The sequence below is a fragment of the Dermacentor silvarum genome, chromosome 7 (genome assembly GCF_013339745.2).
Source record: "Dermacentor silvarum isolate Dsil-2018 chromosome 7, BIME_Dsil_1.4, whole genome shotgun sequence".
NCBI classification, from domain to species: Eukaryota; Metazoa; Arthropoda; class Arachnida; order Ixodida; family Ixodidae; genus Dermacentor; species Dermacentor silvarum.
In genome coordinates, this window is record NC_051160.1 from 122,844,790 (window position 1) to 122,867,928 (window position 23,139).

The following is a 23,139-nucleotide window of genomic DNA, read 5'->3' on the forward strand; positions in this document are numbered from 1 at the left end:
AAGCCTTCATGAACCACAGGTAATTACGCTCTCTTGATGTGAACTGGGCTCTAAAGAGAAAATTTGTTTCAACTGCAGTCTTAAATTACCCTTCCAAAATACCCCCAAAACCACTCTAGGTGTGCGAAGGGCTTGGTGAGGAAGAAAAGATAGAGAACCGAAACACAGTTGAATGAGCCGCACTGAATTTGTTGCAAAGCTCATCATAACGTTCTGAATTTTGATGGCATCTGCTCGTGCATTTAAAAATTTATTGATGCGTGCACTCAGTTCATGAAATCGTAAGGGGCACCCAACACGACTTAGCGTATTCTCTGACAGCTCTTCGAAGATGGCCCATAACAGGTCACCAAACATCTCTCTTCTTTTGTGTTTTTTCCCCGGTTGGTTCGACAGATACGAGATAATGTTCGGGAACACATTTGGCACCGCACCCTCGGCAAGTGTCCACTTGTCTCGTGGTACCTCAAACGTCTGTCAATTGATAATATGCAGAAACACTTTAAGATGTCCTCCTCATGAAGGTGTAAATCACACACTATGGATTTCGCAGAGAGTTCCCGGTGGGCACGAGGAATCGCTCTGTTCAACGCCGAGCGAAGTGTCACATTGCTGGGAGCACACAAGAAGTGGCGTGCCCAACTGCCGACATCGTTCGATAGCCGCTTGTTGCAGTCCGGAACGCAGCACGTCGGCATCGTCTGCTAATATCTTGAACAAACAGGCGAAGGCTGCAGTTTCGCAGATAACATGCTTCCTGAAATCCCCCGTCAACAACCGACTACAGAATACACCAACGCTGCACCGCGTGTTTCGTCCGGCCAGTTCGCGTAGCCGGCTAGTGGGGAAGTGAAGCTGGGCGCGACAGCAGCGCCATGAAGGCGCGGGCGGGTGGCAGTTCCGCGCAACACCGCCCAGTTTTACAACTGAAGCTGGTCTAGAATCGTTGGGTGCAGGTACAAATACACGAAGTTGGTACAAGTGCAGTGTCAGCCCAATGCAACAATATTAGTACAGTTCATAAAAGAAATAAAGTCAGGATAAAAAATAGAACAGAAATAATGTGAGCTGTAGAAGCGTCTGGAGTCTGAATTTAGGGCTGCGTCATTGGTTTTATAAGTCCGATAATTCTGAAGCTAGCCGCACGACGTTTTATTCAGATGGCGACTTCTCGTATCAAAGCTTGGGGGGCGATAACCAAATCAAGCTCTATTAGGTTGCGCTTCTATCAAAATAGAGGTGAATACGAAATCTTGAAAAAATTTAATTATGGGGTTTTACGTGCCGAAACCACGATCTGATTATGAGGCACGGTGTAGTGGGGGACTCCGGAAATTGGGACCACCTGGGGTTCTTTAACGTGCACCTAAATCTAAGTACACGGGTGTTTTCGCATTTCGCACCCATCGAAATGCGGCCGCCGTGGCCGGGATTCCATCCCGCGACCGCGTTCTCAGCAGCCCAACACCATAGCCACTGCGCAACCACGGCAGGATACGAAATGCTGCTCACGCGGGAAAATTCTTAGTGCCAGGTTTGCCAAATTCTGCATGTCTCCCTTCGAGATATTTCCCACTCCCTTTTCTTGACGTAACGCGGACTTGAATGGTGAAGTGGGTGACTGTCGCTATTGCGTTTTGTAACACATGTGGTTATACGAGAAAAATCGCCCCTGCATGACTTTCCAGAGCAATGACACGACGTAGAAAATCTCCTACTAGTAAGGTTACATAATTCTGGGAAACGACAACCATGTCCCGCACGAAATATGCTCCACGTTGTTGACACTTTAGGGGCTTCGCATGGCGACAACAGCCGCTGTGAGAAGGCCTTACATAACGTTATCGTCTGCTGTGCACGTACCTATAGAGAGCTTTTAATATCTCTGTGGTGTTATCGTCTGCCATCAATGCCTTTTAGGCTGTCGAAATCCGTCAGCGTAATGTTCCGGCAGTGTTGCACGTAGTCGGCGTAGGGACGGAGACCGTGGTCCCGGCCCCTTTGAATGTCGGTGGCGAAAAGGTCGGAACCGTACTCGAGGTGCTGTTGGCGGAACAAGTTTTGCGTGACACTGTGGTCACCGTACCTGCGAAAATAAAAGTGTACTTAGTAAGTTGCACACAAACATCTCTAACTGTTTATTTCATCATTCTGAACGAGGGGAATGCGTACACCGGGAAGTAGTTGCGAATTCAATTAAATGTTAACAAAAAACTATGGCCTTTATGGTGTGCAAATTATCGGGAAAGTATATGGCTAATGCAGCAGTTTACGAAATCTGCTACTTTACAGGGGGGTGGAACAAAGGGCGTGGGAGGAGGGTTCGCGCCATTCTGAGTATGGTGCACCAATTATTTTTAACGTTTGTTTGAATGCCCACGGGGCACAGGTTAGCTTCTCGTACAGGTGTGTTGATTTGCAGCGCCTCTACCGAAGTATTTAAGATGCAATGAACTATGACAAACAAATCATTAACCCGTCGATTTGCCGTTAACATTCCTTAACGGTGAATCACTTTTCCAGCAGTGACCAGAAAAAGAGAAAATAATGGATATTCCGCAAAAGAACGAGACTTATAGCAGTACTCAGCGGCTACTTCAGAGAGCCAATGTGCACTTGAAGCACCACATTAAAGCCATTCGGACATAGTACCACAACGCCACAAATTATGATAGCCTGCGTGACGGCGAAAAATTAGCGCAACAAGAACCTTCCTCTTTTTGGTCTGATAGGACTCACTCCCACCAGCGACATGAGGAGGTCGCGCGACCGAATGAGATGGACAAGCAATTACACCATCTTCCCGTAGGGGAACCCTGAGTAGTATGCGAAGCAGCCATGGGGTCGACTCAAGGTAGTCTTATCAGCTGTATAAACTTGGACATGCAGCAGCACCAGCAACGCGCAGAACTGTTGTCGACGCCGTCGGCGTTTTGCTCGCGTTCGCACCGAACGCGCGCGGCGTTGGTGACTGTTGCCGGTGCCTCTGGGGCGCCTACCGTCGCGCCTCTAACCTAAGCTGCTTCTCATTATTGCGCGCGGAGCCGCAGGTGTTGCCATTCGTTGCGCAATCGGGAGAGAAGAGGAGCGTCGGAGAAGAGGAATGCCCAGAGGAGAGGAGATGAGACAAGGAGAGGAGGGGGAGCAGGATGCGCATGCACAGTGCGGGTGAGGACGGCGCATGCGGAGGGAGGGAGTGAGGGAGTGACATAGCCCCGACCATAAGATGCTTCGCATCTAAAAGTACGCAAGGCGACAGATGTTGACATCGGCAGGCGTGACCGGCCAATCGCCGCACCTAAAATGTCTCGAAAGTGAAGCAGTTCTCGTATGCTTGCAATATCATCCGCACGTAATCTAAGCGTCATCGTCGTGATTCGCTCAGAGCTGTGCGACTGCCGTCGCGCGTCTGAAAAATTCAGCAGTGAAGGACGGACCCCAAGCAGTTCCTTTACGGCAATAGCGACCATTTGCGACTATTGGGGAGTGGACCCTTAGCTACCAACTTGGTCGCACAACTTCAGCGAGTCGCTGGTGTAAATAAGCCCTTACCGTTTGTCTTTTCGCACTGATTGTTCCAAAGTATTTAAGCATATTTACATGAACATTTTTACGCCGCTGACTAGAATGCGCCACCGGATGGCTGCACCGTGCGGGTCACTGACGTTTCTGTCCCGATACAACCGCTATTCCGCCCGATCTGCGCGCGTTTTGGCGAAACACCGCACACACTAAATCTCTCTAAAAATTGGCAGTTTCCCCCGAATGGCGAATCACAGAAAGCAATAGCAAGGTATGCCTTTGTGCGGAAGCTCTTCAGGAGGGTGTTGAAAAGTACGCGCGGACGTTACGTCGGCAATGACGTAGCACGCGAGAGAAACTGCTGCTGCACAGCAGAAACAACCTTCGATGCTACAAGGCGCCCTGCAACTGCTGGCTCGGTGATGAGTGCCGCTTGTGGCGTTGCAGCCGTCACAAAATCGGCGCAGAAAATGAGACCGAAGAAAAACCTTCGGCATACGTAGGTGAAACATTCCTGCCTGATTCTCTGCGACCAATGATGCGGTGTGCGCATAGTTGCTCAGGAGGAGCGGTACTGTTTGTCACTTATAATGCTCATGCCAGTAGCAGAAGACAGAAAGCTGTCCTGCCTTTGATGCAAAGCCGTTAGAGCGAAGCATGTCTCCACTTGATATTGTAGTTTTTGCAGCCAAACCGATTGCGCATCTCTCGCGTCTGTATAGGCCTTCTAAACCTTCATAGGCGATGCGTGCAAGAGCAGGATGCTGCGACAGCACGTCAATGGCGGCGTGTGCGGCTAGTGTGTTCTCATAATTAATATCGCAGTGAAAAATTCAAAGGCCTGCGCTGCATACGCAGCACAGTCACAGCGTAAGCTGGGGGAGCGGCTCAAGAGTAGTTCCAATTTCGGCACCACGCGCATCAGGTTCTTCGCGACGAAGTCTCTTCGCCTCGTTTTGACGAGAACGATCTGAACAGTCCGCCAGGCGTCGACGGCAATGCTGCGGCTAGTAAAGCTCTCTGCACAGCAGTGTGCTGAGCCGGATGATGCCTGGTTGTAGCCACGCACGTAGGTCTATGATTCGCTTCTTCAGCAGCGGTTAGTACCTTGTGAGGGGACGCAGTAACGTGTACCGAAGAGGTTTCCAGAATACGTGGCGCACATCTCACATCTCAACCGCGTTGATTGCGCACCTCGTCTGCATCGCATCTCGTCGTCTGCGCCTGCGCACGCTGTGTTTGCAGGTTCACTACCTAGATGGCGCAACCATACCGGCGGAGGCTCGGGTCGTCTGCGTCTGCGCGCCTGCCTAGGGAGTGTTTATAGGGCATTTTCCCGCTGCCTGATAGCAAGCGCTTGCGTGGCTCAGTGGTAAAGTATCTGGCTGCCACGCAGCGGGTGCGATCCCAGCGGGAACCGGGTACTTTTTTCGCATTCCAGGCCCCCAATGGCGGCGGCGGAGGCGGCGGCGGACTCCATGGCGAACCGAAACGGCTATTGGAATAAGCCTATAAGAACTTCCGCTGTAAAAGTTTTAAAGCCCTCCCACAAGTGTGGCAGCATATATTAAAACAGACCCCGCGTATTGGTAACTTCGCTCTCGCAGCCTAAAGCAGGCTGGCTGACAACTGTAGATCTAATAAGTACAAAGTTTATTATTTTGTTTTTTTGCACACTGGAAGACCTATTTACCTGTCAAACTGCTGCATAGGCTGCAGCAGGGACCCTCGAAGTACGTCGTCGTGAAGGCCTTCACTGTTGTTGTGTGCCACGAAATATCCAGTTGAGAGATTAGAAGGTTCCAGCCAGTCATTATTTTTACCCACCCTGCAAAAAGACACAGTATAGCAGTGTTTGTGGCTTGCGTTTCAGAAAAAGAAACGAAGTAAGGAACCTAGCTGCTACAACATACCTGCCAACATGTGGACGTTAGAATTCCTAGAAATGTTGCAGCATTGAAAAAGAAGAGCACATGGGGGAGAGGGGTTCGCCGTTTCTCAAGGTTTCCCTCAGCACACACCTTGTTTAGGGTACATACGCACTTCATTTAACGGTATGCTAGTAACACCAGAGACGGCAATGCAAAACACTGCCTGTAGATAACACTGACTTTCTCAGAGAATTTGCTTTTGCTGATTTCGCTAACTTCGCCTAACTTGCTCGAAGCGGAGATCCGAGACCAATCAGCACGTGCTCCAAGGCCATAAGACCGGCATGAGCATTGTTACACTTTATTTCTTCGTAAGCAACACATTTGCAACCTTTTCGCGAACGCAATCTATAATCTTCGTAAAGCTTGACGAAACAATTGTAAAACCGCGGAAGTTCATATTGCCAGAAATTCGGGAGTGTAGGCACGTACGTGCTACAGTTATATTATGATGATGTTACTGATAATTATTTCGTATCCGTATCCAGTCAGACTTTACCTCTAATTGCATGGACTTTCATTTTCTGTGGACAAAAATATTGGACAAGTCTGTTGAGGCCAGATAGGCGTAAACAAATCTAATATTTGTTAAGAAACACTGCGTTGCAATCTTACAAGCCAGCCAATGTTGTCGCGTACCATATGCGGTGTACCTATATATATATATATATATATATATATATATATATACTGACATATTTACGGTCATGCAGAAATATCTTTAAATTCAAGCAATGTAGTCAAGATATCGAAAATATGAAAGAACTGGAAATATGGCTTTAAAAAATGGAATGCACATCTCGCAGCTACAGCTGGTTAAATTTTTTCTTTATTCAATTACTAAAGGTTACCTTCAATGTCAAGGACGTATTATTTATAGACCTTAGCTTTATGTGATATTTTTGCTTTGCATAACCTTTAGGAGCTGAGAGGAAACATTGGTCTACATGGCAAATTTTCTAAGGTGCAAACAAGAGACACGGCACAAAGGAAAAGTCAAATGCAGGACAGCGCCTGTCCTACGTTTTACATTCCCTTTATGCCCTATCTCTTGACTGCGCCTTAAAACATTTGTCAAGTATGTACCAACTAGGCCCACAGAAAGTTCCTCTAGGCCGCATTGCTCTACTTCCTACGAAAGTTATTTGTTGCAGCTATTATTTTACCTGCCTGGAACATGCCATTGACCACGCCGTTTTCATTCTATCCAAGTTTAGTATATTCATTTTCTGAGTGATTCGTCAATGGTAGTGGTGCTACAAAAGACCATATATAACATTTTACTTGCCTTAGATATTGAATGCTGAATGTGTACGTTCCATTTAAGTTTCGATGTGAAGTAAACGCCAAGGTACTTGCACTCTGAGACGCTTTTTATTGTTGTGTTTTCAACATTGTACTGGGTTTGAGGCTCGAATTTTTGATTTGAAATGTGGACGTGATTACATTTATTAATATTCAGACGCATTCGCCAGCGTAGGCACCAATTTCCTATTTTATCAAGGTCTCTCTGCAAGATTGTTACATCTGATGGTGAATTTATTTTTCTGTAAAGAACACAGTCATCTGCAAAGAGTTTCATGGGAGACTGTATGTCATCTACAATGTCATCAATATATATGAGGAATAATAGTGGCCCCAGAACGCTGCCCTGGGGCACTCCTGAGGATACGGTTATGTGTGATGAACTACATCCATTAGAACTACACACTGTTTACTGTCATTAAGATAATTACAAATCCAGTTCTGGGTTTTATTGTGTATTATTATTATTATAATTATTATGACTGGTTTCAGCCATATTTTCGTATGCAATCTTTTGTTCGCTCATGTACGGACTGCCAACGTCGGAAATCTGCGCCTTGCCGTTCAGCTGGAGCTTTGCAGCCACTTCCCTGTCCCACCCGACCATTTGATCGAGTGGCCATTGATCTCTATAGTCCGCTTTCTATGACACCCGCCGGTAACCGCTGGATCATTGTCGCCGTCGACAATCTTGCTCGATATGCTGAAACTGCGGCACTACTTGCCGCCACGGCGCGCGACGTCGCCTCCTTCCTGCTCCGCTGTTTCATCCTCCGTCATGGCCCAGCTCGTGAACTTCTCAGCGACAGAGGGCGCGTCTTTTTGTCTGAGGTTGTCGAAGCTCTTCTGGCTCAGTGCCACGTTATTCATAGGACAACCACCACCTACCACCCCCAGACTAATGGACTCACCAAACGTTTCAACCGGACTCTGGGCGACATGCTGGCCATGTACGTCGCATCTGACCACACAGATTGGGACCTTATCCTACCATTTGTTACGTTCGCCTACAACACTGCAACCCAGACTACCACTGGCTTTTCTCCCTACTTTTTGCCCTACGGCTGTCACCCATCCCACACCGTGGACACCCTGCTACCCTACCAGCCCAATGCTTCTGAGTGTGTGCCTGTTTCGACTACAACACGGCATACCGAGGAGTGTCGCAAGTTAGCGCGCCACTTCACCACCACTGTGCAACAGTGCCAGAAAAGCTCAATGACGCTCACTGTGAGCAACCTGTCTTCTCTCCCGGCGACCTCGTCTGGCTGTCAGTACCTGCGCATGCTCCTGGCCTCTCTTCAAATTTTCTTCCGCGCTTCGATGGACCTTATCGTATTGTCCAGCGCACGTCTACGGTGAATTACCTCATCGAACCACTGACACCCCCCTCTGACCTCCGTTGTCGTGGACGTGACATTGTTCACGTCGATCGTCTTAAGCTTTACCGTGAGCCGCTCGTGATCGCTACTCTTTGAGTCACCAGGATGGCTGCTTTTTCTCCCGGGGGTGATTATACCACTGTCATATGGACCCCTGGGCACGCTGGAATGTCTGGTAACAAAAGAGCTAAAGGTGCCCGCCCGAGCTGAGTTACTCCGGGCACCAGATAGTTCACGTGCATACGATCTTTCAAACCGTCTCGAGAATATACTCAAGGCGCTCAGGCTTAGCCGCCGTCAGTTCCTTCCGCCATATCCCTCACTTCTACGTGAGCATGCAATCCGGATGAGGCAGGCTCAGGCAAACTCTTTTATCCCTATACTGGCCTACCACAACTAAATCTGAGCTGACACTCATACTTCCCCCTTCGGACTGTGCTGCATACCCCAATTAACCACACGTCCTTTGGAAATGTCTCGCCATCCGGCCCCACATCGACCAACTACTTCAGTCACAGCTGCGCATCCTGCTTGGCCCGGCCTGGCTGGCCCAAGCGACACCTGCAATAGAGCTGCAGTATCTTGCGGTAGACATTCAACGAGCGCGGGATCTGTGCCAGGAAAACGCAATGGAATAAGGGTGTTGTGTCCCTAGCGACAAATACAGTTATCATCATCACCTGCTACCCGATTGTCGGTCACCTCCGTTGTGTATGTGTGTGTTTGTGCACACACATAGCTAGTGCACACACGCGCGTGCGCGTGTGTGCACTAGCTTGTGTGTGTGATGGAACCACTATCAGAGTTTTAGTATTAGGAGTAAAATGAAAGGTCGTAGACTGAGAGTTGACTGTTCTACGTGGAGTGCTGCTCATTCAGAAAACGCCCGGCTCTTTCTCCAAAGTGCCGGTATTACAGTGTGTGGCGCCTCCAGAGCTGTGACGCTTAGACAGCTGTGTTGAATGAGCTACCACTTATCTGGTTCGTACAAGGCGCAAACGTTTCCTCTGGGAAATAAATATTTTGATTGGAAAACAATATATACAAGCATCACGGGCACTGGCTAAAAATTAACATAGCGCGCCCTGCCATGTGCATCTGAAACAGCGTGATTTGCCACGGCATCAGTGACTGAGGACGCTTGTCGGGGATCGACTATAAAGAAGCGTGATGAACATTCCTGGAACGCCGTCGGCCGTAGACGCCGAAGCGTCCGATGCCTGACCGGTAGCGCCATTAGGGCAGCACAGCGTCCGCGAATGCAACGAGGGCCCTTACGTTCGCTCCGACTACAATCTGCCTGGCGCGGCAGGCAGCAATGTTTTTTTTTTCTTCAGCCGGCGTGCAGATACACTCATCTACGTTGTCAAGTTTCACTCAGACACGATCTGGTAAATGCGATCAGCACTGTCAAAGACAACGCGCCATGCCCTGTATGGCTCTCGGCACATTTGTGGTTACCACTGTACGAAACAGAAAATAAATTGATAGTTTCTTTTTTTCTTTTTTTTTTTTGAAGCGTTTACATAAACTTCATTCCAGATGTGCTGGTCACGCCAGTACCACCTTCGGGGGCGGTATGCAACCTCCTTGGAAATAAAGACTAATTAAATACATTCTGTTGTTTTATCTGCCACACCAGAGCCAAGATATGATTATGAGGCACGCCGTAGTGGGGGACTCCGGAAGTAATTTTCCCCACCTGAGGTTCTTTAAAGTGCAATCAATGTACGGTACACGGCACTTTTGCATTTCACCCCCAACTAAATGCGCCCGCCGCGGCCGGGATTCGATCCCGCGCCCTAGGGCTTAACCGCGCAACGGGAACGCCACTACGCCACCGCGGCGGGTCCACTAAACTTCCAGGAACGACATCGGCTCAGGTTTGATGTGTGCGGCTTGATGTCTACATTTAAACTTCGGATCCTGCAAGCCGTGGTGACGCAGTGGCGTTGGCCTTACACTGCTAAGTCCAAGCGCGTGTGAACGAATCTCGGCCAGGGTAGCTGCATTTCGATGGAGGCGAAATGCAGAAACGCATGTGCATTGGGTGCACGTTAAGAACCCTAGGCGGTCAAAATTATTCTCGAGTCGCCTACTACGGTGCGCCTCATAATGATATCGTGATTTTGACGCATAAAACCCCAGAATATTTTTTTTAATTCGGATGCTTGTGCAGAATCATGTTAATGCCAAGTAGCACAATTACAAGCTCCGCAAGTGATCTCTCTATGCGATGTGTTTGCTGAGCCGCCGATATGCCGGAAATCAGTTGAACGACTGTCACCGGACTGTTTCTTTTTTTTGGCCGTTGCCGACAGGGAAGCGTTTTCTACTAAAGTAACGCTTCATACTAAAAAAAAATAAAAAAAACGTTAATTGCAATTGTCGTCATGCGTTTATTGGTCTGGGTCTGCGTTGTCATCAGGGCCTCTGGTATGGCGTTGTCAGGCCCTGCTGGCATCGTTACATGTCGCCTTAGCCGATAGGGATCTAACTAAAGACATTTGTGCCATCTTTAGGATTCCGCGTATATGATCGTGATCACGGAGGAGGAAAAATGAAGAAGCTACGTATATCTGAGGCTTTCAAATCAAAAACCACCAGCTCTATGCGTTGGCTTTTACTTAGTACATGAACAGAGACACGATTTTATTGCGATAGCAATTATATAGACAGTCGAAGCAAATTTTTGCCGTCGTCGCCGTCGGCGTCAGCGCTGCCGTGAGTCTCCGCATATAGATATATGTATGATATGTGCTTAAACATGCCAGATAAGCGGGTTATTTTGCTGCACTAGTCTATCACTAAACTTGTTCATACCAGGTCTTACGTTCTTGACTGAGTATTCCTCAGAATTTTGATAACGGCTGCCCACAAATTTTATGAAACAACATTCATAGTGCGTGCCTTTTATTTTTATTCTTATCAGACTACTGCATATTAAAAGTGCAAAACAAGATTAGTGAAAGTGATGCTGAAATTACATCACTGAAAGCTTTGTAATTTTACTGGCGCTGCTCTTTAGGGGCAGCGCAGTAGCGCCTGTGCGATGTCATTACAGGCCCTACTTCAGCGTGTTTAAGCTTTTAAGCATGCCAGGAATTAAGACGCGCCCGCGTGTGTGGCACCCGCGTTAGTCGAATCCGCGTATGCTTAGAACACCTTTCAAAAAGTTCAAGCCTAATAATAAACCTCGCTATCACAGTCAGTGCTTCGCCCTTCGGGCAAGACTGACAATAATATTATTATTAAACTTTCGTCCGTATGTGTTGGTAAATGTACTGTATTCCGTCATAGATAAAAAAAATCTGTAGGAGACCTGGGTTTTAAAATTGCCGAGAAACTGCAACATGGTGCAATCAATTAGTGTTCTAGAGCTTTGAAGGTCCCTGAATGACTGCCTCTCATGGTAGAATACAAAGAAGTTACTCGGAATAATATTTTTCTTCTTAGCCAATTTCGAAACATACAGAGTGAAAGAAAGCTTACAATACCTCCAGAAGTTTTTGTCTGCTTGGGAGTGCCCGAAACGAAACGCGGCAGCGGAGAACTCGTTGGTAAGAGTGGGGTCGATGCTGTCGTTGTAGTCGGTGTAGTTGCTGTCTTTCGGTGTGAGTTGGAACTCTTTCATCTTTGTCTCGCCCAGCATCCATGGCAGCCATTCCTTGAACACAATGTTCTGAAAGAGTGCTTCGCAGATTCGCCTGCATTGAGAGGTGAACGAAACCGTGTAGTTATTCCGGTCTTGTGAGCTCTACCTACAACTTCGTTGTACAGCAAAACTCGTCCTATCAGAAAATGTGTAACGCACAAGAAAATTGATCATCGTGTCCATTAGGTTGACGCATTTGAAACAGCGTTTAAGGGGTGTGTTGATGAATAAATTTAATGTAGATGCATGTGGGTTTGCCATCAATCAAAACCTACATGAAAATACGTCACTGAAACCTGCGAAGCGACATCGTAAGTATTATGACAACGCACGGGTGAGTTTGAAATCAGTCACAAGATAGAATTATGGTATCGCTCCCGATATCTTATTTTCAATCTTTCATCAAAGCAGAATAATATAATTTATAAATGTTACAGGATTTGTGGTATAAACCTTGATGAAAATAGGGGCGCAAATTGCAAATGTGTTGCAAAAAGGGGCCGGAATTTTTATAATAAATTTTGGACAAGACACCTCAAAAAAGGTACCTGTTTTTCTTTTTTTCCTTGTTGATGAGATGTCGGCAATTAGTTGCGCTGAAGCTTCTGCGCATGGTTGCTTGAATCCCATTTGAACGTAGGACGAGGTGAGGCCCACTGTTACACTAGATCGAGAAGGTTTTCACTTGTGCTTGCGCATTCACAGACACTACCTGCCATGTTAGCTCGGTGAATCGAAGACTTTAGTGCTGCGAAGAACGACGTCACTGGTTTGTTCCCAGCCACTATGCTCGATTTTCTATGGTGTGGGCCCAAAGAGCGATAGTGTGACGAGGTTTAGGTGGGTACTGACAAATGCTTGGTGGTGAAAGTGAATCCTGAGTCCACCACAGTGGTGTTCCTCATAGCACGTGTGTTGCGTTTGGACGTTAAGAGCAATCAGTCAGTGAATGGATGTTCACCAATCAGGAAATAACTGACAGCGCTGCTGGAAAACACGAAGGTAGGCGCATTCTGATGGGGACAACGCATGCTCATAGTTCAAAATATCCGTTGTCGAGATCAACCTGAAGAGAATATATGTGTATACAGGGTGTTTTTGTGAACGTTTGATGTAATATTTTAAAACAGCCGTTCTGAAATCAAAGCAAAGTTCCTTCAGAGACATGTCGTGAGCGCTGCCGACCACGGGGTGACGGAAGGTACATGCTAATTAGTGTCTAGTTAACAATAATCAATTGATTAACTTTCAAATTCTTGGTTTCTGTGGGCTCATAGTAAATGGGAAAGTGAAGCGAGCTCTCCGTACAAGCTATGTAAACTTTTCGTTATAGAAAAATGCGATTAGCCGGAGAATAGCTGCACGACGACATTCACTTATCAGAGCGCGCGAAACCGAGACTGGGAGGCTGCAGCGAGCGCAAAGCCGCCCCCCCCCCCCCCCCCCCCACGTGACAATCTGCTTACTGCCACACAGCAGCGGGCAGACAGCGCACTGCGGCTCCGTGTTCCTCGCTGTCGCAGCGCAGTGGGTGCCGGCTGCTGGGTAAACTAAAGACAACGTCGCCTAAAGGGGCCCTGCTTTGCGCTAGTTGCGGCCTGCCAGTTTACATAAGAAACAAATTGCTGTAGCTGCACAGACCATCGTGCTAAATTTTGCGTGAAGTGGTTTGACGACTGTAACCAAATGAGTGCACTATTATCCGTGACCACGCTAAAGTGGCAGGCGTATAAGTAGGGACGAAATTTATGGAAAGCCCATATGGCCACCAAACACTCGAACTCGGATGAGTGACGGCGTCTCTCCACATCTGAGAGCTCACGGCTGGCGTAAGACAGTACACGCTGCTCTCCTGAAGAGTCCCCTTGCAAAAGTACAGGGCCAAGACGATCTTAAGTAGCGTCTATGTGCAATATGGTTGCATCCGACACATCAAAATGAGCCAGTATTGGTGGCTGCAGCAAAGCGTCCTTTAGGTCAGCAAATTTGGCTTGCTGTTCACGTTCCCCAACCCGCTGAGTGGTCTTTTTTCATCTAGTTTGTGAAGGCACACTCCGCTGAGCAAAGTCATTTTTAAAGCGGTGGAAATATGATGCGAAGCGCACGAAACTTTTTAGTTCTTTTAGCGTGAAAGCTGCATTGTAAGTCGCTTGCGCCCGTAGTTTTCGGGATCTGGACGTATGCAATCCTTACTGACGACGTGGCCGAGATAGAGGAGTTCATGGAAGCCAAAGAAGCCTTTTATTGGCTGTATCCGAAGGCTAGCTGGTTGCAGCGTTTCGAGATCAAGCACAGACGATGTTCGTGTTCATCAGAACTGGCTGCATAAGCGATGACGTCATCAAGATGAACAAGTGCCATGGCTCAATTGAAATGTCCCAAAACGTTGTACAAAAGGCGCTGAAACATATCTCGCGCATTTGAGATCCCCAATTATATTCTTTTGGAGTGATACAGACCGTCAGCCGTAGCGAAGACTGTCTTCTCCGCGTCTGTGCGGTCCATTAGTACTTGCCAGTAGCCCGACACCATGTCCAAGGCTTAAAAATAATACGCTCCATTTGGACAGTCAAGGGCATAACCCAGACGTTGGAAGAGTCTGGATGACGCCACTGGACGTCCGTTGGCGTTATGCTCTTCAGATTTCTATATTCTGCACAAAATCTGATGCTGTCATTTTTTTTTGCACGAGCAGGACAAGCAAGGACCAATCGCTACAGTACTCGGATATAATGCCCTGTTTGAACAAATCTTTCACGTGTTCCAGAAAACATGCCACTCATAAGGCAGAACGCCGCGTGGTTGATGACAGACAGGTCCCCGACCTTCTGTGTTGATGCGGTGCTCAACAAGCAGGGCGCACCGAAGTTCTTCCGCTGAGACTGCAATGCAGGAACGGTACTGTTGAGTAATGTTTTTACAGACTCCCGCTAGGCGTCAGAAAGTTTTGGGCCGAAGTTGAACACCTCCCATGGCAGGACTGCAGTAAGTAAACCGACAGTTCCAGCGTAAGTGTTTGTCACTATGGAGGAAACTACCAGAGAAATTACTTCACTGGCCATTTTGTTCGTCGTAACGCGTTTGACATAATGGTCGTTAATAAGAGGAACAAAAGCATGTTTTTCGCCCTTGAAACATAAAAAGGAGGCTTCGTGGCGACACTGTTTCCTTAGAAATCGCACAACGTGCAGATGATTCGAACAAGATGTCACCACTCATGTTTCGCACGAGCTCCGTGGGTATCCAGGCGCCGGACAAAGGCTGCAGGAGTAAGTCACAGGTGGCTGTAACTTTAGGTGAGCTAAAGGTATCTAAAGGTGCGTTTCGCGGCTGATGAAAGTGCGCGAGTTCACGAACAAATGCTGATAGGCGCTTGAACGAAGACTGGTATCCGTTGCTTTTCGCCGGCAACTGGTGGCGAAGGTGTGATTGGGGCGTAGGGCAGCGTATTGATTCTCTTTAGAAGAGCCATTGGTCCCCTATTAGTGTCTACGCCATCCAAAGCCGAGGCCTGCTGGCCGAATGGGACTCCTGGAAACGACCAATTCTACGCGAAGCGCCTGTCCGAACGCTCTCCCATTCAGGAAGGTCCGTCCAGCTTGCTTTATTTCAGTGCCGTTGGCTGACAAATTGCATGCAACAGAGGCAGATTGATGTAAGTCGGGCATGGTTGCTGCCAGTGTGGATCACAGGACACAAAGCACTGCCCCTGTGTCAACCAACGTTTGAGCTGTCTTGTCAAGAAATCATACTTCGGTGAAACTATACTTTACATCAGCCCGCAGCTGCAATATTCAAAAGCGGGCGAGGCATTGAGAGCGCAACAGCAGGTAACGCCGCAACAGGGGTATCCAATGCTTCTGTTGAGATCCCCATACTCGTGACGTCGACGGCAGCAACTACAGGGGGATACCGGGAAACTTTCGCAACCTCCGAGGAAAGGTTGCCTGGTATGTTGGCTGGCCGACGGGGTCGAAGAATCGCACGTCCTGAATACCTTGAAATATGCGTCAGTGTTTCTTGCGGCGGGAGTGGCCAGTCTCCTCAAGGGTCGCTCTCAATTTCAGTGGATGTTACGATGGCTGATCGAAGATTTGCCGGAAGTGGTCGTCCTCCCCGAGGCAAAGGATGGTTTTTGAGTGGAATTCAAACTGCATTGTGTATCCGAGGGCCATGGTGACGGCATGCCCGGAGGTCTTGTGGTTTACAGAGATGAACTAAATCGCAAATATCTGGGTCTTGTATCACTTCAGTAAAACAGTCAGTCGCGAACAAGTTTATCGTGTTTGAAGGATCGCTCGATGACGACTTCAAGCGGAGGTGTTCAAAGTCGGTAGCCAGCTCCTCTATTGTCTCGTCTAAGTTTGGTGTTGGCATCGCTGACGAGCGTAGCGAATCAGGGGTGGTGATTGGTCGACATGCTGATCTGGGGTATTCCCGTCACCTACTTAAGTTCTCGTGATGATCAGGTGAGTGGTTGAGCAGAAGCTCCGTCGCTAGTTTGCGCAGACTGGCTATTAGTATTTGTGCTTTTCGTGCATCGTCTCAACCATTAGTTGTCGCGACGGCGTCCAGCTGTATTAAGTTAGACAGTGGCGTCGTAAAAACGGCGAAACAGTGCCGTCGTCCAAAGGGACGTTCAAGGGCTGTGGAGACGGATTCACCGGACAGTTGCTCGAAGGTACGGGCGTTCAGGTGAGTTGGAACTACCACTGCCATCAAGAATGCAATGACGTTCTATAACTGTCGGGCTAACTCGGGCTTTACATAGGCATATAGGTGACGCAGCCACTCATGCTACTGGCTGTCCTCTTCATGCTTACTGTTCTTGGGCTGTGCCCAACGCCGTCTTCTGGTTATGGGACCCATATCAATATATATATTTACCTTCACAAATTTCACATAGTTCTGATACTCCGATATAGAGCGTATATTCCTATGATCTAGTTTGTTGTAACAGTGGTTCACTGCATATTCCTCTCAGACACTGTCAGCTTTATCGTTGGGGGTGTGAATGCGACTGAACACATTAAAGAGAAGACATCAAGAGTAGTTAAAAATTAAATTATGGGGCTTTACGTGCTAAAGCCACGATCTGGTTATGAGTCACGCCGTAGTGGGGGACTCCGGAAATTTGAACCACCTGGGGTTCTTTAACGTGCACCTACGAGTAAATCTAAGTACGCGGGTGTTTTCGCATTTCGCCCCCAAGGAAAGGCCGCCGTGGCCGGGATTCGGTCCCGCGACCTCGTGCTCAGCAGCCCCACATCAAGAGTAGTTCATAATTGGCCAGTGTGAAGATGGTTAATTCCTCCTAATTTGCCCTTTGCGAGTGATTTATCGTTAAAATTAAATAAAATGGGTACAACGAGAAAAATATGGCACTGAGCAACTGGAAAGGAAACGACACTTAGATAAGTTTATTTACCTGGTAGTTTGGAAGACCGTCTCATCGTCCCAGTGAGGATTCATTGCAGAAAGGTTTTTCGCGATCCTGTTATGCTGCCTTAGCCACAGTGTTTGCATCGAGAGCAGGGCAATGTGCTGAGTTGCTCGCAGGTCCCCTGGAAAGAGTGCTCACAACGAATTTATTGAATTCCTAATGGTCCTATAGAATTAGATACTCAAATAGTTTGTGCTTTGCTGCAGTAAGAGAAACAAGGTGTCGGAGGAAGCAAAAACTGAATTTGTATTTAACTGAGGTATTCTGTTTCCGGGACTGTGCCTCTGCGAAGCCTCTTTTCCTGAAAATATGCTCGCATGCATTCCCATGCAGATTTCAACTAAGCCCTCACAGGGTGGAGGTTGTCGGGCACATCGCCGCACATTTCCGGACCACCGAAGCTAAATGGCCCTGAATTGTGTTGGCTTTTTGGACGGCGACAACGTTGGAAAGAGGGTAACGCATCACTCCAGGCTCCAAGAAGGAGATAGAGGTGGAAAAATAATGCTTGGTATCTTGTTTGGTGTTAAGTACGAGTGCAAGACGAGTCGCGTGCCCTCCAATCCTGTGATGTTTGTAACATTACTGGCTGCAACGAGCCGCTCAAAGCCCTATTAAGTTTTGTAGTTTCTGCAGGCACTTCTTTCGGCACCTTGCAATTTGTTAACATGGCTCCGCTTTTCAGGCTCATTTCCAAAAATGAAACTGTAACAACATTGCGGATGCTGCTGAAGAAAAGACGTTCTGTTAGATTCACTGGCGATAAAAAATGCGTAGTACTACACGGAGTAACATAGGTTTGTTTTTGTAAATATCTCCATAAAATGTAAAGATAGTTAAGGCGAAATACAACATTATTAGGCGGCATAGGCCGTTCGCTAAAGTTGTAGGACTTCATCACTGTTTCTCGTAAGTTCCAGACTTAAAAAATCAGGGCGAGGGAAGTTTTCGGGGTAACAATATTTCCATTTCAAATGTGCCAAAATTCCTGTATTTAGTCAAACATTCTATAGTGCCACAGTTTAGACAGCCGATAGAGTGACCGATTTAGAAGGTGACCAAATTGGTGACCAAAAAGAGTGACAATTTACGCAATGAAAGAGGGCCGTCGATTCCAAGAACAGACTATGTTGTATTGCTGTTTTTAACTTCAGGCTTCGGATGTTTTTATGAAAACTTGTTTTGATCTGCTTCGCAGAGTTCCACAGTCAGCCTTTAAGCACTGAGTGAAGCCGTTAGGTTTGTTTGGCGTCCGCCAGTGCACAACCATATCCCGAACACCGGGCGCCAGGCCGAACACCGAACACCGAACGCCAGGCGATCCGGACCTGTTCTATTTCACTTCATTCCCCTTTTTTTCTTGTACCCGTCTTGTCAAGTTTGCGTTTCGACTTCATGCAATGTGTCGTTCAACACTCGGCCACACTGCGTTTTACAGCGTAAGCTGTTATGGGCTAATTCCAATAGCCCTTTCTGGTCGCAATGATGCCGCCGCCGCCGCCCCGTAGCCAGGAGACGCTGGTTCGGACGCGCTCACCAGACGAGCGGTGCATCGGCTCTGCCAACTTTTGGCTGGAACCACGGCTTAAGTCATCGGATCTCCGAAACTCCGGCACCATCAGATGCGTGAAGACGAGAGGCACCTGTGGACACTGGTCTTGTGCAGGTGGACCCAATTTCGGCACTTCCTAGAATAATGTGTTGCCTCCGCCACGCCGCGGTGAGCTAACCCCTCGTTAGGGTTCGGCTCGACTCTGCCGGCTTCGAGAACTTTCTCTCCACGGTGGCGAGCAAGATCATCGGTTATGACCCAGCAGCCATGAGCTGGGAACAAATTGACCAAACCACCCAACATGAGGCCCAGATGCTTACCGAAAATGAATGCCTTCAAGCCCTGGTGCGCCTTCGGCAACGTCGGACGCAAGGTAACAACACAGAAACCAACGGCGGCGCCGGCACGACGCCGATCGCATCAACCAGCGGAAACGCCGGCGATGCTCACGCTGCACCGCCGCTGCAGAAGAAAACGGGCAACCAGTGGAGACCGAGACAGACACCTCGACTGTACTATGAAGACTTGGTTGTGGTCCTTAAGCCCCGCGGGACTCTGGAGCTCAAAGCATCCTTCAAACACGGCGACATCGGCTCTGCAGTGGCCCACTACGTGGGCGAAGTGTCCTGTGGGGATCTTAGCGTTTGGCCAGTGTGGGACCAAAACACAAATGTGCGGCAGCAATCAACGCAAGTGGCTGACAAACTAGCACGAGACTTCGACCTCAAGGTAGGCGCATCATCCTACCCATTCAAGGTACACTTGAAACTCAATGGCGAAGTGTGTAAGGGCGTGATTAACGTCCGTGAAGAGGAAACTTCTGCCTCTTTGAAACCGAAGCTCTTCTGGAGGAAAGGCGAAATAGCCTTCGTGCGAAAATTGGGGATCACAAATGTGGCAGTGGGGACCTTCTTCGGGCGGCGGCTCCCACGATATATGCACTACAACCATGAATGCGTCCCAGTGAGGGCCTACAAAAAGGCGATCCTTGCCTGCTACCGGTGCGAGACTATAGAACACAGGGTGGACAATTTCCCACACCCTGACGATGGAAGATGGGGTTTTTGTGGCCAACAGGTCGGCATTACGCCAGCGGGCCTGAACGAACACGAGTGCAAACTCGTCTGTATGATTTGCGGGGAAGCCCATCTTACGGGCTCCGGGCAGTGCAACGGGAAGTTCCGGAAACTCCGCCGCCCCATGAGCCAATCAGGAGGAGCTACCTCAAAGCAGCGTCAACGGACGGATCAACCACCTCGCGACAGAAAGCTGAACAAGTCTGGGCAAGCTCCCCAGCAACAGCCGTCGAAGACAGACAAGCCTGGACAAGTCGCCCACCAAAAGAAGACACCCAAAAATCAACAGTCCGGGACCGGGCCGAAACCGCCAGCATTCAAGACCGGGGACTTTCCACCTTTAGGCAAAGGGCCAACAAAACAGGTGAGCAACTGGGCAGAGGTGACCTCTCAGTCCTCTCCAGCCTCCACTCTTATCCCCTCTCCCATTGAAAACGGATTGCGGGCAGAACTCGAGATTCTTAGTAATCAGAACGCGCAGTTAGCAGCCAAAATCGAGACACTCGAAAACAATAGGGCAGACACCCGCATTCCCGGAATTCACTTGGATGATACGGAGGACTCGGCGTCGGTGTGCTCGAGCAGCACAGTGACGTCAGCGCACAAGCCTTTCTATGCTAATATGGAACCCAGGCAAAACGCCCAAGAAAAGCAAATACAAGCCTTCGCTGAGCAAATGGTCCAGCTCCCAAAACTGATTAGTCAGGCAGTACAGGCCAGAATACAGATGCAAATGTAGCAATTTATTGCCACAGTAACTCAGCAGGTGACCCAGCAGGTCAAAACATGTATTCAAGATAACCCCAAACTCCTCCGCCGCACCGGTCCCATTAGGGAGGCCGGGCGCTCTAGCAAGTACCCCCGTACAGAGGAGGACGAACATGAAGAAATTGCAGACTCACTGTGCTCCGTACAAGGTGCCGAAGTGGTTGTAGTGATACCCCAATCATAAATTCAAAACACATATCACAATGGCGATGGATCAGACAAAAAAGCATAAAAATCGCTCTGAACCCTTATCAATAATACAGTGGAATTATAGGAGATTCCGGAACCGGCACAAAAGAGCCCATTTAAGCCTCTAGAATGAAACATTAGAATTTCCAGCGACCGTCATAGCCCTACAAGAACCCGGTGCTCAAGCCAGAATCACAGGTTTCAACACGTATTAAAGAGATCCATCTACCTGCCTGCTCGTGCAAAGATCGTACACGGCACAGGAAATCGATCTGAACTTGCAAATTGATTACTCGTATACGATGGTCACAGTGCTCCCACTGAGGCGGACTGACGCCTCCATACACATCCTAAACACATATTGCCCGCCTAAGACGAAACAAGTCAATGTCGCGGACCTCTTTAGTAGGGCGCTAAGCATAGCTGGCCGGGAACCCTTACTAATAGTAGTGGATTTCAATGCTCCCAGCAAGTTCTGGGGCTACAAGCGTGAGGAGGCACGAGGACGTAAGCTGGCGGAGCTTATATCCACCCTAGGTATCACTTTGCACACCGACCCGGCCAACCCCACAGGTATGGGTAACTCTGTTAACAGAGATACATGCCCAGATTTAACACTCACCGAGAACACCCAACATGTACAGTGGAATAACATGGCAGACACACTTGGCAGTGATCACTGCATTATCAATACATTATTCGACACCAGGCCCCTAAAACGACCCCTTACCAAGGCCCGACTCCCAGACTGGCAGGCCTTCCGCCCATCCCATTTCCCTGCCAACCTACTCACTCAGGGCATTGCGGCTTGGGCAAACACTCTAACAACCACACTCAGGAAACATGAGAAATTGATTCAGATGACTGAGGAAAACCCTGCAGTAGATAACCACCTATTACACCTATGGGAAGCTCGCAGGGGCCTCACTAAACGATGGAAGCGACAAAAACACAACCGAACGCTCCGCAAAAGAATACAAGAGGTCACCCAACAGGCGGCTGAGTACGCTTCCCACTTAGCCGACACTAATTCGGTAGACAGATGCAGTGCAGCAGCATCACAAATGTCCAAGAAGAACACGTGGAGGCTCTTCAGAAGTCTGATAGATCCAACGCAGACCACGGGGGAGACACAACGACACCTCCTAAGAGCCCTACACAACTTCTAAGGCACTACAACACAACTAGCAGAGACACTTAGAGATAAGTATCTCAGTCAACAACAAGACCCGCGGGGACCGGAATGTTCCTATGCAGGCAGGGATAATCCAGAACTAGATCAACATTTCCAGCTCCATGATTTCAAAGCGGCTCTTGCCAAAATGAGACGAGGTACGGCGCCTGGAAGAGATAGGATTACAGTCAAGCTCTTGGCTAACCTCCCGGATCCGGCGTATATTCACCTCCTGGAATACATTAATGCTATTTGGAAAGGGTAAACCTCCTTACCAGTAGATTGGAAAACGGCTCTTGTCACCTTCATCCCGAAGGCTGGAAAACCCATCAACACAGACAATTTGAGACCGATCTCGCTCACATCCTGCGTGGGGAAACTCATGGAGACGATAGTGCGAGATCGGCTCTCTAAATTTTTTGAGAACAAGAATACGTTTGCCGATACCATGTTTGGTATCCGGCCACAAAAGTTCGCCCAAGACATTCTTTTACAAGTGCACAGAGAGGTAATACAGCCAGTTACAATGCCCCACAACGACAGAGTCATCCTGGCCCTGTACCTTAAAGGGGCTTTTGACAACGTTAAGCACAGCGCAATACTTGAACACCTCAGCGAAACGCACTGCGGCAAGAACACTTTCAATTATATCAAAGACTTCCTATCGGACAGAACAGCTCTGATCCGCATACAGAATGATGAATACGGACCTTACCAAATGGGTACAAGAGGGACACCACAAGGCATAGTGCTTTCGCCCCTTCTCTTCAATATCGCCATGATGCACCTCTCTGCCCGCCTGAGTGAGGTTGAAGGCGTCCAACACGCGTTGTATGCTGACGACATCACTCTATGGGCTACTTGGGGCAACCTAGGATACATTGAAGAAAGCCTGCAAACAGCGGCCCATATGCTAGAATCCTATGCGGGCCACTGTGGTCTTCAATGTACACCGACCAAATCAGAATTTGTCCATATTAGGGCATCCCCTAAAGACACCACGAACATAACTATATCTTTGCCGAGTGGACCTATCCCCGAGGCAAGAGAGTTAAGAATACTTGGCCTTTGCATCCACAATCAACCGAAATTGGATAAAACATTACACAAATTACGCAAGATTGGAGATCAGGTGGGCCGGA

At 48.4% G+C, this 23,139-nt stretch overlaps 1 protein-coding gene across 4 annotated transcripts in view; it reads right to left on the reverse strand.

Annotated features, from left to right (window-relative positions):
* LOC119459139 (peroxidasin homolog) overlaps window positions 1-23,139 on the reverse strand; it is a 132,933-nt gene that overhangs the window by 28,052 nt on the left and 81,742 nt on the right. For all 4 annotated transcript variants that reach the window (XM_049671175.1, XM_049671174.1, XM_049671177.1 and 1 more), the window contains 4 exons: window positions 17,224-17,359; window positions 11,638-11,847; window positions 5,216-5,350; window positions 1,864-2,086 (listed from right to left, as the gene is read on the reverse strand). In XM_049671175.1, the coding sequence (XP_049527132.1) occupies window positions 1,894-2,086; window positions 5,216-5,350; window positions 11,638-11,847; window positions 17,224-17,359 (674 nt within the window). In that variant the 3' untranslated portion in view covers window positions 1,864-1,893. The remainder of the gene's footprint in view (window positions 1-1,863; window positions 2,087-5,215; window positions 5,351-11,637; window positions 11,848-17,223; window positions 17,360-23,139) is intronic.